At 42.4% G+C, this 16,205-nt stretch overlaps 1 protein-coding gene and 1 long non-coding RNA gene across 3 annotated transcripts in view; one reads left to right on the top strand and one right to left on the bottom strand.

The window, feature by feature from the left end:
- Positions 1-16,205, top strand: part of LOC135220768 (ER degradation-enhancing alpha-mannosidase-like protein 2) — a 104,164-nt gene that overhangs the window by 70,724 nt on the left and 17,235 nt on the right. For both annotated transcript variants that reach the window (XM_064258223.1, XM_064258224.1), the window contains one exon: positions 9,826-10,044. In XM_064258223.1, the coding sequence (XP_064114293.1) occupies positions 9,826-10,044 (219 nt within the window). The remainder of the gene's footprint in view (positions 1-9,825; positions 10,045-16,205) is intronic.
- Positions 1-16,205, bottom strand: part of LOC135220769 (uncharacterized) — a 116,399-nt gene that overhangs the window by 83,961 nt on the left and 16,233 nt on the right. The gene's annotated exons all lie outside the window — the stretch shown is intronic.

Genomic DNA, 16,205 nt, shown 5'->3' with positions numbered 1-16,205 from the left:
CTCATATCCATCTTCATGCCAGAAGTCGTTGCCAGTCCCAGTAAGTCGTCAGATCCAGGGGAGGGAAAACTATTGTTCAAATCCATAGAATTATGCCAGTTCACATTCAGAAGTCCAAAAAGTGCGCATCCAACACCTAAGAGCCCTGCTGAGACCCCAACAGCACATCAGAAAGGGAAACCCAGGCAGCTTCTAATGCCTAGTCTCACCACCCCAACAAACTGTCAAAAACCCACAAAGCGATCCCAGGATAATAAGCATGCACACACCAGACCACCTCACACAAACCAGCTCACCTACACAGCCAAAACTGCTTGGTTTTATCAAGAAAGTATCGTGGATCATTCAGGTACGTATTTGCATTCTCCACCAATGGCACAAGTGAGAGTTGACTCCCAATAGTCCACCACATACCCTACCCTTTTGGGATGGCATCAATATGCTTGCAGTGGCCCAGGTATAAGCCAATCCGCCTGCTGGGAGTTCTGCCCCCACTAATGGGGACTGACTCCCCACTCCAAACGTATTGGTGGGCTTCTGGATAGAAGCCAGGAGTCCCATCCCCAAACACCAGTCCCCCAGGATTCCGATGGGCTGATCCCTGGAGATGGTTCTGCCCTCAAGATGGCAATAGGAAAATCCCATCACTATCTCTTAGGTGCAAACCATATTGGGTGGCGACTCAACCACCACAACTCCCACAATTAGCTTTGAATGCAAACCCCTTCCAAGGCACGATCCCTTCTCAGACTCACCTAAGCAGTGAAGTTTTTCAAAAAGTGGAAAATCCCACTAAATTATTCCAAAAAATTTCTAATATTATAAATACATGAGACTCTTGGACTCAAACCTGGGAACAAATTCCAGGGGTTCAAGACCCCCCTCACCACGTCAAGGTGGTCTCACTTTGAGGGGGGGGTCTTAACTTGAGTTGAGCTTAAAGGTAAAGAAAAGTCTATTTGACTTCTTTATATTATTCTTAGTTAGGAGTCAGTTGGGTGTATAGCCAAGGCTGTTGGGTCAAGACCATTTAGTACTGTTTAACTTCACAAAAAGAAAATCGAATCAAAGGGACTTTTCAGTATTTATACAGACACATTAGTGTGAATTGCAGTGTATTGCCTTATTATACCTTGCCACTTTGATATAAAAAGATGACCAGCTATGAATATAACAAGATGATCTTGGTCTTCCAGGAGGTGAGAGATGTTTTATAAGTTAATTAGACCCTAGTTTCTTAACTTCCTTTTTTTAAGCATAAAGCCTTGGTTTGATTATGTGAGTTTTCAGTCTACTTCAAGAAAATGTAGTTTTACATTTTGTGAAAGAATAGTGCAAATTACCTTGTTCTAACCTTTGGTCTTAACAATAGGATAACTTTCTAGTGCCTAGCTGGATCCGGTTAAATCGCAGATGAAAAGTTAGGAATCTTGTGAGATCTGGCAATGAGTGTGTGTATCAGGTAAAAACTGGTCAAGGACCACGCACCCACGCCACCACGTTCAGTCTTTTTTTTAACCACCTGGGTGAGAGTTGTGGTTGCCCTCTCTCAGCCTTTTACCCAGTTCATTGCCTGTTTTCGCTTGTGATTCTGTGTATGTTTGCTTGTATTATGGCCTCTTCTGCTCTTTCTCGGGCTCACCAACGTATATGCCCGGGAACTCAAGGTTCCCGTGTTCTCGTGTCCTGGCTTCTTCAGTGACATACCCACACTCCACATGCAGTAGGTGTCGTGATAATGTTTGTGCCATAACAAATCCCTACCCAGATTGTCGTGTGTGGCCTAGAGAGCAGTGGAAGTTATTTTATAGTAAGAGGGAGCATTGTAGTTTCTACTCTTCCTTCATGGGAGGGGTTTTCATCTCTCCCTGATGCTTTGTCTCCTGCCGCAGTCACACCCCATGCTAGTGTTGTTGTGCCTTTGTCTCCTTCCCTTTCTTCCATCGATTCATTGTTGGAAGTATCGGGAGGCCCTCAGGCTAATTTATTGTGTGATGTCGCTCCCTCTTCCTCGGGAGTTAATTTACTTCCCGCAAGGAAGGAGGCTTTTTCATCAATTTCTTTTGTTTCAGATTCGGAGGCATCCCAAATGGCAGTGCTCTGGGAGTCGCTTGGGCTACGGGGTTCACCCTCCTAGGAGGGTTTGCTGACACACTTCATGGATGCTCGCCTCCCCCCTCAGGCTACCCAACCACTCCCCACTCCTCCTGGCCTTGTCTTCATTGGTAGCTGGGGTCAGCCATATTGTATTGCTCCGTCAGTGACACTTGCTGCTTCTTCAAGTCATGGAGAAGTCGTGACGTCACGGGGTCAGCCATTTTGTATCTCTCTGCCAGTGGCACCTGCTGCCTCCTCGGGTCGAGGGAAAGCCGTGACATCAGTGCCGCTTGTGACGACACTCCCAGTTCCCTCTGCTGCGCTGCCTCGCTCTTTTGTGTTGTCATCATTTGCTCCAGTGCGCTCCATCTCCCTTCCATGTCATCTGCGCCCTCTCTTGCTGATCTATCTGAGGCTTTATGTCAGGCGGTTCTTAAGAGATTGGACTTTATGGTTTGGGAGATAGGTTTGCTGCCTTGTCAGCTGAGAAGACTGGGAGCAAGCGTGTTGTGTTGTGCCCCCCCCCCCCCCCCCCTTCTCCTGCCAAGAGAATGTGTAAGGAGTCAGTACTGTCCTCCTCTCCTTCTCCCCCATCTCCGCCGCATCGGCCTTTTCTTCATCTATGAGTGAGGAGTGGCACGCCCTTGTTCCTGAGAGTGTTAGTGTTTCATCTGTGCAATCTGCAGTGGCTGTTTCATCCTCTGCATCGAGTTGCGGGTGTGTTGCAACCTCGCACGTTTGTGCACATATTGCGGATTCTTCCGCTTCTTTGGCACCAGGGCCTATTCATTGCCGTAAGGATCTCGAGGCACCTGTGAAAAGATTGTGGGTTGTGAACGTGGAAGTAGTGCAGCCAGTGTTCATCTCCCCCTCCCCTTGATGCTGTCCGGGGTTCGACTCTGAGGAATTCTCATTCTTTGTCAAGTGTTTGAGACGCTTCTCCTTCACACGTACACGTACGTGCATCTGCCCCGCATGGACGCGTACGTGGCCACATACACGAGTCATCCATATGGAGTGTGTATAGTAATGTTCCTGGTGTTGTGGTTGGTTCATCGCAAGAGTTGGCGCTTGGCTCCAGCCCAGGCAGGTCGGCTGGCGTTTCAGGCTGTTTGGCTGCTGGCTCTTCTGTTGGTCTGCACGAGGAAGGGGTGTTGGATAAGTCTGCATCTTCTCGTTGTTGGAGTCCGTTGCCGAAGTAGGAGGAAGGAGATATGCAAGAGTTTTTGTCTTCCTTTACCAAAGTTGTTGATCTCATTCGTGGGTTCAACAATTTGGAGAGTAGGACTCAGGTTCGGTCATCTTTCACTCCTCCTTGCTTGGAAGCCTTGCTGGGGGCTACGCAAGATCCCTAGTTGTCATTTCAGCTTCCCTTATCGGGGAATGTCCAGTCGGTCTTGCATAAGGTGAATGCCTCTGTGTCAGATAGGGACGGGTCTCTTCAGTCAAGGGGTTCTTCCAAGTTGCTTCCCCCTCAACTCACGAGGCATAAGAAGTATTATGCTACGAACTCTGCCTACTTTTTGTCTCGTCACCTTAACCCGGATGTCATTCATCTGAAGCCAGGGTTGACTTTGGAACAGGTGAGGTCGGTGGTGCCATCCTTGTCTCCGCAGGATGCCTCAGCTTTGGAGTCTATGGCAGCCTCCATGTTACAGACTGTGTCATGGTTGGACTTCTGGTTCATGGTCATTGCCAAGATAGCATCTGACAGGTCCCCAGAGGGGTTGGTGAGTGCTTCTTCTCTTGCCAGTTTGTTGCAGTTGGGGGGCAAGGTGTTCTCGTTTCTCGCACACCTCAGAGTCAATTTGTGGGCTAATCTTCTTCTGATCAGAAGAGACGTGGCTTTGTCCAGGATAGCAAGATTGATTGACCCTGGGTCCTTGTTGGTACTAAGGGGGTACCTTTTAGAATCTCAGTTCCTGTTCCCTTGGACTGAGCTAGAGGACGTGATAGACCGATGCCGGGCTGACACAAAGGACAGGTTAGTGCACCAGGCTGTGTCAAAGTCAGAGTCTCGTTCTTGGAGACGTCCCGCCCCTCCTCCTCCCCCTGCTCAGCAGCAATCATGGAGATCGTCACCTGGTAGGCCTTCCCATTTGTCCCAGTCTAGGTCAGAGGACCAACGTCCCTTTTGCTCCTGCTCTTGCAGGTCAAGAAGGGGCTCCAGGGGCAGAAATAAGGGGGGTCGTCGATAGTTGGGCACCTCTTCCTCTCCTTTGCCACGGGTGGGGTGGGTTGCCTGGTGGGCCAGTGGGCCAAGTGGTAGAGTTATGGGGAGGAGAAGTTGGTAATAGATGTCATTCGGATGAGGTATCTACTACCATTCGACTTCTCTCCCCCTGCTCTCAGACAAACCTCTGCTCAGGCGGGTGTATCCCCCAGATTCTCTGAAGTGCTTGGCTCTCCGGGAGGAAGTGCAGAAGATGCTGGACAAAGATGCAATAGTGGAAGTGGTGCATCCGTCTCTGGGGTTTTACAGTCACATCTTCTTGGTGCCCAAGGCGTCAGGGGATGGAGACCTGTGATTGTCTTATCCACCTTGAATCATTTCATCAGGAAGGCAAAGTTCAAGATGGAGACCCCACAATTGGTGTTAGCAGCTGTGAGGGAAAGCGACTTCATGCTGTCGATAGATTTAAAGGACACACATTTCCAGATCCCTATTCATCCGTTGTCCAGGAAGTTCCTTCGCCTCTGTTTCGGAGATAAGGTCTTCAAGTTCAAAGTCCTGTGCTTCGGGTTGGCCACAGCCCCTCAGGTGTTCACAAGGGTCTTCTCTCGCATCTCAAGTTGGGCCCATGCTCAGGGGATCCGTTTGCTGAGGTACCTCAATGATTGGTTGGTCTTGGCAGGTTCCAGAGATTGTCTTCTTCGGTTTTGTCTGGAACTCAGTATCATGGTAAACCAAGAGAAGTCTAACCTTGTACCCAGTCAAAGGATTCTCTATCTGGGCATGGTCATCGATACGGCAGTCTCAAGAGTTTTCCCGTCAGATTAGAGGTTGGAGAAGTTGCAAATGGTGGTGCGTGACTTCCTATCGCAACCACATGAGTCAGCTCATCAGTGGCAGGTTCTGGAAATTTTGTCTTCTCTGGAGAAGTTGGTCCCTTATGGGTGACTTCATCTCTGGCAGGGGACTCACCCCTAATAAGGGTTCCTCTGTCCCTGGAAGTGAGAGAAGACCTTCGTTGGTGGTTGGACAACTGGAATCTCTTGAAGGGTGTTCCTCTGCGTTCTCTTCCCCCGGACTTCCTTCTGTTTTCAGATGCCTCCCTTGCAGGTTGGGGTGCTCATTTAGGCAACCTCATTACTTAGGGCATTTGGAGTTTGAAGGACAAACAGCAGCATATCAACGTCTTAAGAGTTTAAGGCAGCCTTTCTGGGTCTGAAGGAATTAAGGGAGCAATTAGAGGGTCATTCTGTTGTTCACAAGCAGGGTGGCCTGGTTTCACGTCAACTTCACGACTTGACAGTCGAGGTTCACCAGGGGGCAGTCAGCAATTCGGTAGAGCTCTCAGCCAGGTATATCTCAGGCAGAAGGAATGTGGTTGCAGACAAGCTCAGTCATCGGGATCAGATGCTAGGCACAGAATGGTCTCTTCATCCGGCCATGGCAGAAAAGCTCTTCCAGGTTTGGGGGAGACCCATGCTGCACCTCTTTGCGACCCGGTTCAACAGGAAACTGGAAATATTCTGTTCAGTGGTTCCGGGTCCTCTGGCATTAGTGGAGGACACGTTCTAACTTCCCTGGGACAACTTGGAGGTGGATGCCTTCCCTCTGTTTTGTTTGATCCGTCAAGTCCTGAACAGGTTGATGAGTTCGCAGAGTCTCAGGATGACTTTGGTATCCCCTCTGTGGCCACAGGCGGAATGGTTTCTGTATCTGCTGTCGTCGTTGTTAGAGGTGCCAAGGGAGATTCCCCTCTGGTGGCATCTTCTTTGTCAGCCACACGTAGAAAGATTCCACCAGTCAGTATAATCCTTGCCTCTTCACGGTTGGAGGCTATCAAGTATCTCCTCCGAGCGAGAGGCTTTTCTCAGAGGACAGCACGGCAAATGTCCAGCAGTCTCAGAGAGTCTACCTCTGTCGTTTACCAAGGCAAATGGGCGATTTACTTTGATTGGTGTCATAAACGGGGTTTTTCTTCACTTGGAACCTCTATTCAGCACATGGCAGACTTTTTGACCTTCCACAGGGATGAGAAAGGTTTGTGTGTTTCCGCTATTAGAGGCTACAGGGTGGCCCTGAGTTTAGTGTTTCATCTTACAGGTATCGACATCTCATCCTGGGAACTCTCCTTGCTAGTTAAGGGGTTTGAACAGTCACGTTCTCCTAGAGAGCTCAAGCCCCCAATGTGGGATGTCTCCTTGGTCTTGAGATGTTTCACTAAAGCTCCGTGTGAGCCTTTGGATTATTCATCAGACAGGAACTTGACACTCAAAATGGTTTTCCACCTGCCCTTGGCATCTTCAAAGAGAGTGGGGGAGCTACACTGCCTGAGCTATGATGTGAAGCACACCAGGGGTTGGGAGTCAGTGTCCTTCGAATTTGTCATGGAATTTGGGGCTAAGACCCAGAATCCCTCAGTGCAGGATGATAGGTTTGCCTCCTTTTCCATTCCATCACTGGATGACTTTGTGGGCAGTGATTCTCAAGAGCTTTTGTTATGTCCTGTCAGGGCTCTGTATTGCTATCTTAAAAGGACATGACATCTTAGGCCAGGTTGTCGTAGGCTTTTTGTTAGCACAGGATGTACGAAGAAAGAGGTGTCCAAGAATACAATTTCATTTTGGATACGTAAAGCTATCAGACAGGCGTATTTAACTCTTGATGATTCCGCCGCCATGTCTGTGCAGGATAGAGCACAAGACGTTAGGGGTATTGGTCCCTCTCTGGCTTTCATGAAGAATTTGTCTGTTCATAGAGTTCTGAGCGCTGGTACTTGGTTACGCCAGTCCATGCTCACCTCTTTCTATCTTAAAGATGTTGCCCACAGATCTATGGTCCTGTGGTGGCTGCCCAGCAGATTTTGTAACTCATATTTGCCCTTAACAAGACACATTTGTATCTTACCTAAGATGATTGCGTGAATGAGAGAATGAGTGAGTTGGCTGGTTTCTTTCTTTCTCTTGTACCTTTTCTTCTTCCTACGGGCAGGTTGAGGAATAGGCACGTCATTCGCTGGACTGGTCTGATACAGGTTAGTAGGGTAGTCATACTGATAGTTTGGTTGCTTGGTATACAAATAACCAACCCTCTATTTGGTAGCATATGCTCCACTCCTTAGCAAGGGGAGTAAGGAGAACAAGAAACCCTGGCGCATTGGTTTGTTATTGAACAGTCAAAGTTTCTCTTTAGTTCCCTATGCAATGATTCGTCCCATATATCATTGTAGGTAACCCAGTGGCTGAGTTGTTTGATATCATTGTATCTAGCTTCTCACGGGCATCAGTCCCTCTCCGGTAGATATTTCTTCTAGAGCTAAACTGATGGGTAGGCACCCAGCCGGTTTAGGATGTCTGTGCCTCCCTCCAAGAGTAAGTCTATCCTATTGTTAAGACCGAACGGTTTAGGATGTCTGTGCCTCCCTCCAAGAGTAAGTCTATCCTATTGTTAAGACCGAATGTTTGTTCGTGTATGAACAAAGGACAAATTTTCTAAGACAATTTGTATTTTTCATAGCTACAGACCTGAGGTCTTAACATATACTGCCCACCTATAGCTGCCCCACTGTCTTCTTAAAGACATCCTGGGTTGGGAAAACTGAACGCGGTGGCGTGGGTGGGTGGTCCTTGACCGGTTTTCCCCCGATATATGCACGTGTTGCCAGATCTCACAAGATTCCTTGCTTTTCATCTGCGATTTAACGGGATCCAGCTAGGCGCTAGAAAATTATCCTATAGTTAAGACCTCAGGTTTGTAGCTATGAAAAATACAATTTGTCTTAGAAAATTTGGCATTTTAAAACATGCGATCTTTCAAAATCAACTGCAAGTCTACTGTTATAAAGGTTTTAGGAATATATGGGAAATTACCAGCTTACATGAAATTGTTAGGAATTAGATTGAGATCATTTTACATACAGTGGTATCACGGCTCCCAAACAAATGATGCTACGGACCAGATGTTCAAAAAATGTTTGTTCCAGTTTGGGAACCATAGCCACAAGCACAAAAAATTCCCAGAAAGGATTCGTTGGAAGCATGAAACGCTTTTTAAAATGTTTTGTGATTGTTACTCGGTCTTTTTATTGTAATTATATACTTTTTTACTGAAGAAATAGTTCCTCGTTGGGCGAGTGGTGTTCGTGCTCGGCTACCAATCCAGTGATCTGAAGTTCAAATCTTGGTCCAGCCAACGCGGACTCAGAGGAATTTATTTCTGGTGATAGAAATTCATTTCTTGATATAATGTGGTTCAGATCCCACAATAAGCTGTAGGTCCTGTTACTAGGTGACCAATTGGTTTCTAGCCACATAAAAATATGTAATACTTTGGGCCAGCCCTAGGAGAGCTGTTAATCAGTTCAGTGGTCTGGTAAAACTAAGATATACTTAACTGAAGAAATAGTATATTATAAAAGGAATGTCGTATAACTTGTGAAAATGCATACAGCCAGAAACAGCTGATTTGCCATGAATAACCAAATCCAATAATAACAGTGGTTTGCTTGCATTTCAACCATTGCATGATAGTAAAAAATTACCATAATTATGTTACAAAAGATGTTAAGAATAGGAATGATATATTTTTACATTACTATACTATCCTTATTTGCTATGGAGGAAAGATCAGCAAAGGCATATACTGCTAAATTTAAGCTGCAAGTTGTAGCTGAAGCCGAGGAAAGAATATTCATCTCCTAACGACCATTATCATGCTGGCAACTTCAGTATAGTACCATCAAACCTGACCGTAAACAAAATTTGAGAGAAATGTGTTTTAATCAAAACTATTTGGCATGAAAGAACACATTATACTGTTCTCATGCTGATAAAAAATAAATATGTAAAGCTCGTAGTACTCTGATGAGATCGAAGTGAAAATATTAATTGCAATCTGTTGATTTTTTTTATGCAATATACATACCCTCAGCACCATCTACTAACAAAAAAATTAAATAATTTCGTTAATAACGATATGTATTCAAGTGATATTTCGACTTGAAAATACTTCGTATAATGTAAAATAACCTTGTCCCATATCAATAGAGTATCTAGAGATTCATTTATGCAAACTAGAAGCAAGAAAATCGCTTTAATTTGAGGTCAACGCAGCAAAATAAACTTACCTCGCAATCACCCTCAGCTGATTTCCAAACCAAAACATTGATTGCTGTTTGTATTTTATAATACGTTAGTGATATGAAAATACTTACAATATTATTGGATGCAGTGAAGTAAAGCATAACTTTGTGCCAGAAAACCATAAAAAAATGGAAAGTTAATAAAGTGTTTCTTAGGTTTGAACGAATTATTTGTTTTTATATTATTTTAAATAAATGGGGAAAGTTGATTTAGTAAATAAATGGGGAAAGTTGATTTAGGTTACAAATTTTTTTAGTCACAAACAGCATCCTTGAATGAATCAAGTTCGTGAACCAAGGTACCACTATACTTATTTTAACCATAGTAATTTTAGTGATATAAATGACTGACTGTTTGCTGTCTTAACAAGTAAAATTTTAAGTAGAATAATAACAAGAACATTTTATTCACTTACAGGTGCTGGTATTGATTCGTATTTTGAGTACCTTGTTAAAGGAGCCACCCTACTTCAAAGACCTGAGTTAATGGCTATTTTTAAGCAAGCAAGAGCTGCAGCCGATAAATATTTACGCCACGATGATTGGTATTTATGGGCAACAATGACTAAAGGGCATGTGACGATGGCAGTATTTCAGTCCCTGGAAGCATATTGGCCTGGAGTTCTGGCATTGATAGGTGAGATTGTTCATTACATTTCTTGTTTGCATGCTTGAAATGAAATGTTTTTGTGAAAAATATAGAGCAATACTGAGCTTGTAGGGGTTTTTACGTTAGCATAGAAAAATGCTGGAAGAATCTGGAAACTATATTTGAACATGAAATGTGCATTTATGGTAATGAATTTAAAATAATAATAATAATAATAACAGATTCTGACATTTCTTTTTCATGTACCTGAATAATGTTGGTGTTGTAATTTTTTAAAAATTTAAGTTTTAAAAGTTACAAGACAGAAATCAATTCAGGGTATACTTCAAAGAATGGCTTATGACAATGGTTCTTAATTTGCATTAGACTTAGTGGTTTTGTGGTATTTTGTCTGGTTCTAGACTGAAAATTGGTAGAGGACAACTCTCTCATGTAAGTGGCATTGATAGATGTCTATGTTATTCTGTTCTTTCCTAACTTATTTACTATTTGTTTCTCACTTCATTGTGAAGCTTACTCTTTCTATATAGAGTATACCTTGTGAATTTGATATGGACACTGTACATCAATATTTCAGAGCTCAGAGGGTTCTCTAACTTTTTATGTATTTTTTACAATTCACAGATGCAAATTTCAGATACGTAATTTTTATCTTTACTGTATTTTCCTAGATTAATGTTTTAATTTCAGTCAGCCTTGTGTGAGCTAAATAAATTTGCTTGAGTGGCCTGATTAAAGGGATTTTGACGTTGGAAAAATCTATTTCTGGGCTCAGCCGTGTCGCTCCGTGAAATACGTTCCTTTAGCGCTATTTCTAAGGTAAATTATTGCTAAAATACCAGAGAACTGCTAAATTGGACATGCCAGAATATTCTGACTCGCTCACCCTTTCTAAAAGGGTGTCGGTATGAATCTGGGGCGAGTGCAAAACACTACCACAGCAGCCTCTCCAATTAGCCTTTTCCACATCAAAACCCCTTAGAAAAGAGGAGCCATGCTACGGCTCACTCCCTGCTACCGCAAAGGTAGCGTCAGGGTCGGCATTCCTTTGATAGCCATTAAGGGGGCCGGCCGGCTAATGCCGTTTTTTAACGACAGGACTTTGACATTCATACCACTTAATAAGGTGACTTGGGACATCTCCAAACCGCATATGATTTTCGCCTCTGACCTTCGGTTTTGTGACGCCAGGGCGATTTATCCCGAAAATAACCACTTTTCAAATTCTATCTCCTCCCTTGATATTTAATATTAAGACCTGGGATTACTACCATATATAGACCTGATGTAGACCTCCAATCGAATGGAGAGTTTTTTTTCTAAAAGTGATTTTTTTGCTAGATATGAATTTTTCAATATGGTAAAAAAATAAACCCTATAAATCATGAGAAAAAAATTTATGAAAAAAAGACGAAACAAAAATTGGAAAAAAGGGCTCTATTTGGTTGTTCTATAATGTCTTTCTGAGTTATATACCAAATTCCAATGTTATAGCTTTAAAACTAAGTGAGGAGATAGACTTTGAAGGTCAATAAGTATAGTTTTGAGATACGGGCGTTCAAAGTTTTCCTTTGTATTTCTATAGAGACAATGTTAATAAATAATGATTATTATGAATGTATATTAGTTTTTTGTGTATTAATAAACCAAAACTATTTTATTTATCATAATTTAATCATAAATGATGATCCCTTTGCTCATATATCGTAGCCTGGGGCACTGCTTGAGGCAAGATGGGGCACTCCTTCCTACGTAACACCCTCTCTCCCCTTCACTAACTCGGCTTATTACAGCGAATTTTCTTCTTCTGTATGTTAGCGAGATGTTTTCCTTGTATTTTCCTCTTTGGAATGATGACATTCTTGCCGAAACAGAGATAAACAAACATAAATGCAGGAGAATGTCAGAGGTGAAACTCGAAGATGTACTCTCTTTTTACAAAGACAATTTAATAAATCATGATTATTATGAATTTCATAGTCCATTTTGGGTATTAAAAAACCAAAACTATGTTATTTATCATAAATGAAGATCTCTTTGCTCAAAGATCGTAGCCTTGGGCATAGTGTGACGTGTGCTGTCAGGCAAGAAGGGGGCGTTACTAAGCAACCCTCCCCTCTCTCTTCACTAACTACGCGTATATTATGATATTCTGTAATAATGCTTGAGCGATTTTTCTTCGTCTGTATGTTAGCGAGATGTTTTGCTTGTCTTTTCCTCATTGGCATGATGAACTTCTTGCCGAAACATTCATAAACATACGTGAAAGCAAGCGAAAGTCACGAGGTGAAACTCGAACGTGTTATCTACTTAAGTCTATGGTCGCACTGATTCATGGTTGAACCAGATACTCGCTTCTGCGAGCCACGGAATCTCTACAGATGCCATTTCTCACAATTTCTTTGCCAATAATTATCAAAATTTACGATAACAGAAGAAATATTGCATTTTCTTGTATGGATGAATGTTTTAGGCTTATTGAGTTATGTTTACTAATTACCTTGTAACTACGAAAGTAAGAGGAATTTTGACGAAATATTTCGTATACGTATTCTCAATTGCCATATGAAGCTCCATGAATTTTTTCATGACTTTGCATTTTTCGCCCTATACCACTGTATATAGGGGTTCCGGCCGGCCCCCTTAAGAGAGCTGCACGTTATTTTTGCGTTCTGTTTTTATATGCCTTTTTGGCTTGTGTTTGTTAGCTATGGATCGTCAATCTGCCTCCCCATCCAAGTTAAGTAGTACTGGTTTTTTGTTCGGCACTATTTAGGGAGTGATTTTGACCCTTGTGGTCCTTTTATTTAGGGTTTTGTCTGGCGTCGCCTTCGCTGACGAGGCTGGGCGCCGCCATTAAGCGTTCCCCTTTGGTGTCGTTTTGGTTTCGCATGGTCTTCCATACTTCGTGAACCGAGTTGTATATCAGTACTCTTATTTCCCTTTTCTTGGCTGGCAGTTTTTGTCAAATACTTAATACTGATAATTATAATTCTCATTCTGTTAATTATAAATGTCATTTTCTCTTCTGTAAAATCTTACTACGTATTAAAATACATGTTTGTTCCGATACGTAATACATACCATCGGTCCTTTAACAATAGGAATATAACTTAGCGGCAGCTGGAACTGGTCGTAAGCTTCGAACAAGGGGGTTCGGTAGTTAACTGCTTGTCCGACAGTCAGCGGTCTGCGCAATTGATAGGTGAAGAATCACTTTGCTTTCAACCGCGCTGGGTGATACGACATGTTCGCTGCTCTGCCCGTTTCTGTCGTATGCTTTGGAATACTCCTTCAGTTGTGAAGATATTATTACTTTCTCTTATACTAGTGTGCTTGTGTGGAAATAACATGAGTACAGGCGGTCCCCGGGTTACGACGGGTCCGGCTTACGACGTTCCGAGGTTACGACGCTTTTTCTTAAATATTCATTGAAAAATCCGCCCTGGATTACGACGCTTGTTCCGAGGTTACGACGCTGATGCTTCCGACGCTCCGAGTTTACGACGCTTTTAAAAAACGCATACTATGATAAGAATCCTTTATAGTTTAGCACAGTTTCTCTCTCTCTCTCTCTGTATTTTCTGACGAAAATAATCACTAATTAGTGTATTTTGATGTTTATTTTCATGACCAAATACATTTCATAAAATATAAAATAAATCAGACTGCGATCATGAAGCCAACAAATACGTATGTATTTTTTAGAATTCTTCTGTTTTAATATTACATTACGTAATGTTTCATTATAGCTGTCAGTAACTCGGTATCTCCATAAAAATAATAATTCTCTCTCTCTCTCTCTCTCTCTCTCTCTCTCTCTCTCTCTCTCTCTCTCTCTCTCTCTCTCTCTCTACTACAAAGATGTATGTTTTTTTGTATGATCAATAAATGATTTACTATTTTCAAATATTAATATTAATTTATACAGCAATAATATCAATTCATTAAAGAAAATACCATAGTGAATTAGTAAGATTTTAGCTTATATTTAAAAAATTATGGAAGAATGAAGGAAATCCCAGTCTTCTCTGTAACCTTTTCCTCAGATGCAGGTACTAAAACTGTCAGATATATCAAGTTCTGTGACAGCCCGGAGGGGGAAGAGTTGGGGGAAGAGCTGCAGTGTTGCAATGACGTGGTCCTGAAATTCTCTCTCTCTCTCTCTCTCGCTCTCTCTCTCTCTCTCTATCTCTCTCTGCTCTCTCTCTCGTCTCTCGTCTCTCTCTCTCTCTCTCTCTCTCTCTCTCTCTCATTTACTGAGACTCGAGATTTTTTATGTACTTGTACTATTTTTAATACTTTCAACTTAATAATAATAATATAATAATAATAATAACTGTAATTACAAAATTCATATGTGATAGTATTTTAAAGAAATACAATACGTACTAATCTATCCATGTCACTTTTAATTAAGGTTAACTCTCTCTCTCTCTCTCTCTCTCTCTCTCTCTCTCTCTCTCTCTCTCTCTCTTTTGCCACACAAGATAATAATGTGTCATAGTGGTAACTCACTCCCTCTCTTTCGCTGGAAGCGTTATAAGTATTTTTTGAGAGAACAGAGAGAGATAAACACTCTCTCTCTCTCTTTTACCGAGATGAAAGAATTTTTATGGTACTAGTATGTAAAATGTTTATTGATAATTTCAGTTATTTAATAATAATAATAATAATAATAATAATAATAATAATAAAACTTTAATTACAAAATTCATAATGGTCGTATTTTAAAGAGATGAAAATGATGACCTTTCCATTTCACTTGTAAGGATAATTCCTCTTTCTTTGTGTTTATCATATTTTCAAATAATAATAATAATAATAATAATAGAAGTAGTAATAATACGATAACTAATTTCAAAAGAAAATTCTTACCCTTTGTCTTTTTTCTTTATTCAAGTTCCCATAACAATTCCCTAACTCAAACTCGAGTGACACTCGGAGCTTAATGCCATACAATGGTCAACGAATTTAATGGTTTTATGTAATTCTCTCTCTCTCTCTCTCTCTCTCTCTCTCTCTCTCTCTCTCTCTCTCTCTCTCTCTCTCTTACTGAGATGAGATCATTTTCATGGACATGTACGTAATAAGTTTATCATTAATATTTTCCAATAATAATACTTATTAACTGTAAGTACAAAATTCATATCTGAGTATTTTAAATACAATAATCATTTCATTTCTCTCTTTAAATACTGTGAGGACAACTCTCTCTCTCTCTCTCTCCACAAGATACTTGTCATACATTTGGTGTTTCTATTTCTTCCTTTTATCTCTCTCCCTCTCAGCAAAAGAATTGATAGACAGACAAACATAATTGCACAGTCCTCTCTTTCTCTCTTCTCTGGAGAAATATATGTATTTATGGGAGGGGGAAAAAGTTGCCTACAGACTCATTTCAATCTATTGAAACCGTAAGGAGTTATTTCTCTCTCTCTCTCTCTCTCTCTCTCTCTCTCTCTTTTGTATTTTAATGAAAATACACAGTAATTTGTGAATACACAGTGTTGCACATGAAAAAAGTAAATTAGTGATAATTTTAGAGATACAGCCCTAAGAAAAATCGTAAACCGGGGACCGCCTGTACTTGGTTATTTTTGTCATTTTCTTGTGATTGTCTCGTGGAATGGATTCCCACGAGCCTGTAAGACTCCCCCCCCCCCCCCATCAGCCGCAGATTGTGCCCTGGCGTGGAGGGCCACAAGTGTGGGGCCTTTCGATCCCTTTTCGAGGTTGATTCTCATGAGTTTTGTGCTCGGTGTCGAGGGCGAGTGCTCTCGCGCTGAGCCGTGTGATGTTTGTATTATTTGGTCAGAGGAACATTGGGAGCGTTACGAAGGAAGGAAGAAACCGCGTAAGCCGGCCAGGGAGTCATCGGAGGGTTTTCTAGTTACTCCCCTGGTCATGGACACGTCTTCTTCTTTCCTCCTGCTGTCACAGCTCCCGCGTATGACTCCTTCCCCTTTGGGGTGGTGTATCTCGCTCCTCTTCCCTCGATCAGTTGAGTGTAGAGGAGGGGCGAGGTACCCTGACGTGCAATTGTATTTGGGGTCTTCCATTCACTCGGGGTGGTAACTGTCTCCCCCCCGGGTGAGGGGAAACCCCCCACTAACCCGACACTTTCTTCCTCAGGTTTGCCTGCCACAGGGGACGATCTCGGCCGGGTCTGGTACTCGCTGGAGCTC

This window comes from Macrobrachium nipponense, chromosome 2 (genome assembly GCF_015104395.2).
Source record: "Macrobrachium nipponense isolate FS-2020 chromosome 2, ASM1510439v2, whole genome shotgun sequence".
NCBI classification, from domain to species: Eukaryota; Metazoa; Arthropoda; class Malacostraca; order Decapoda; family Palaemonidae; genus Macrobrachium; species Macrobrachium nipponense.
This window is presented reverse-complemented; position numbering and strand designations above follow the sequence as displayed.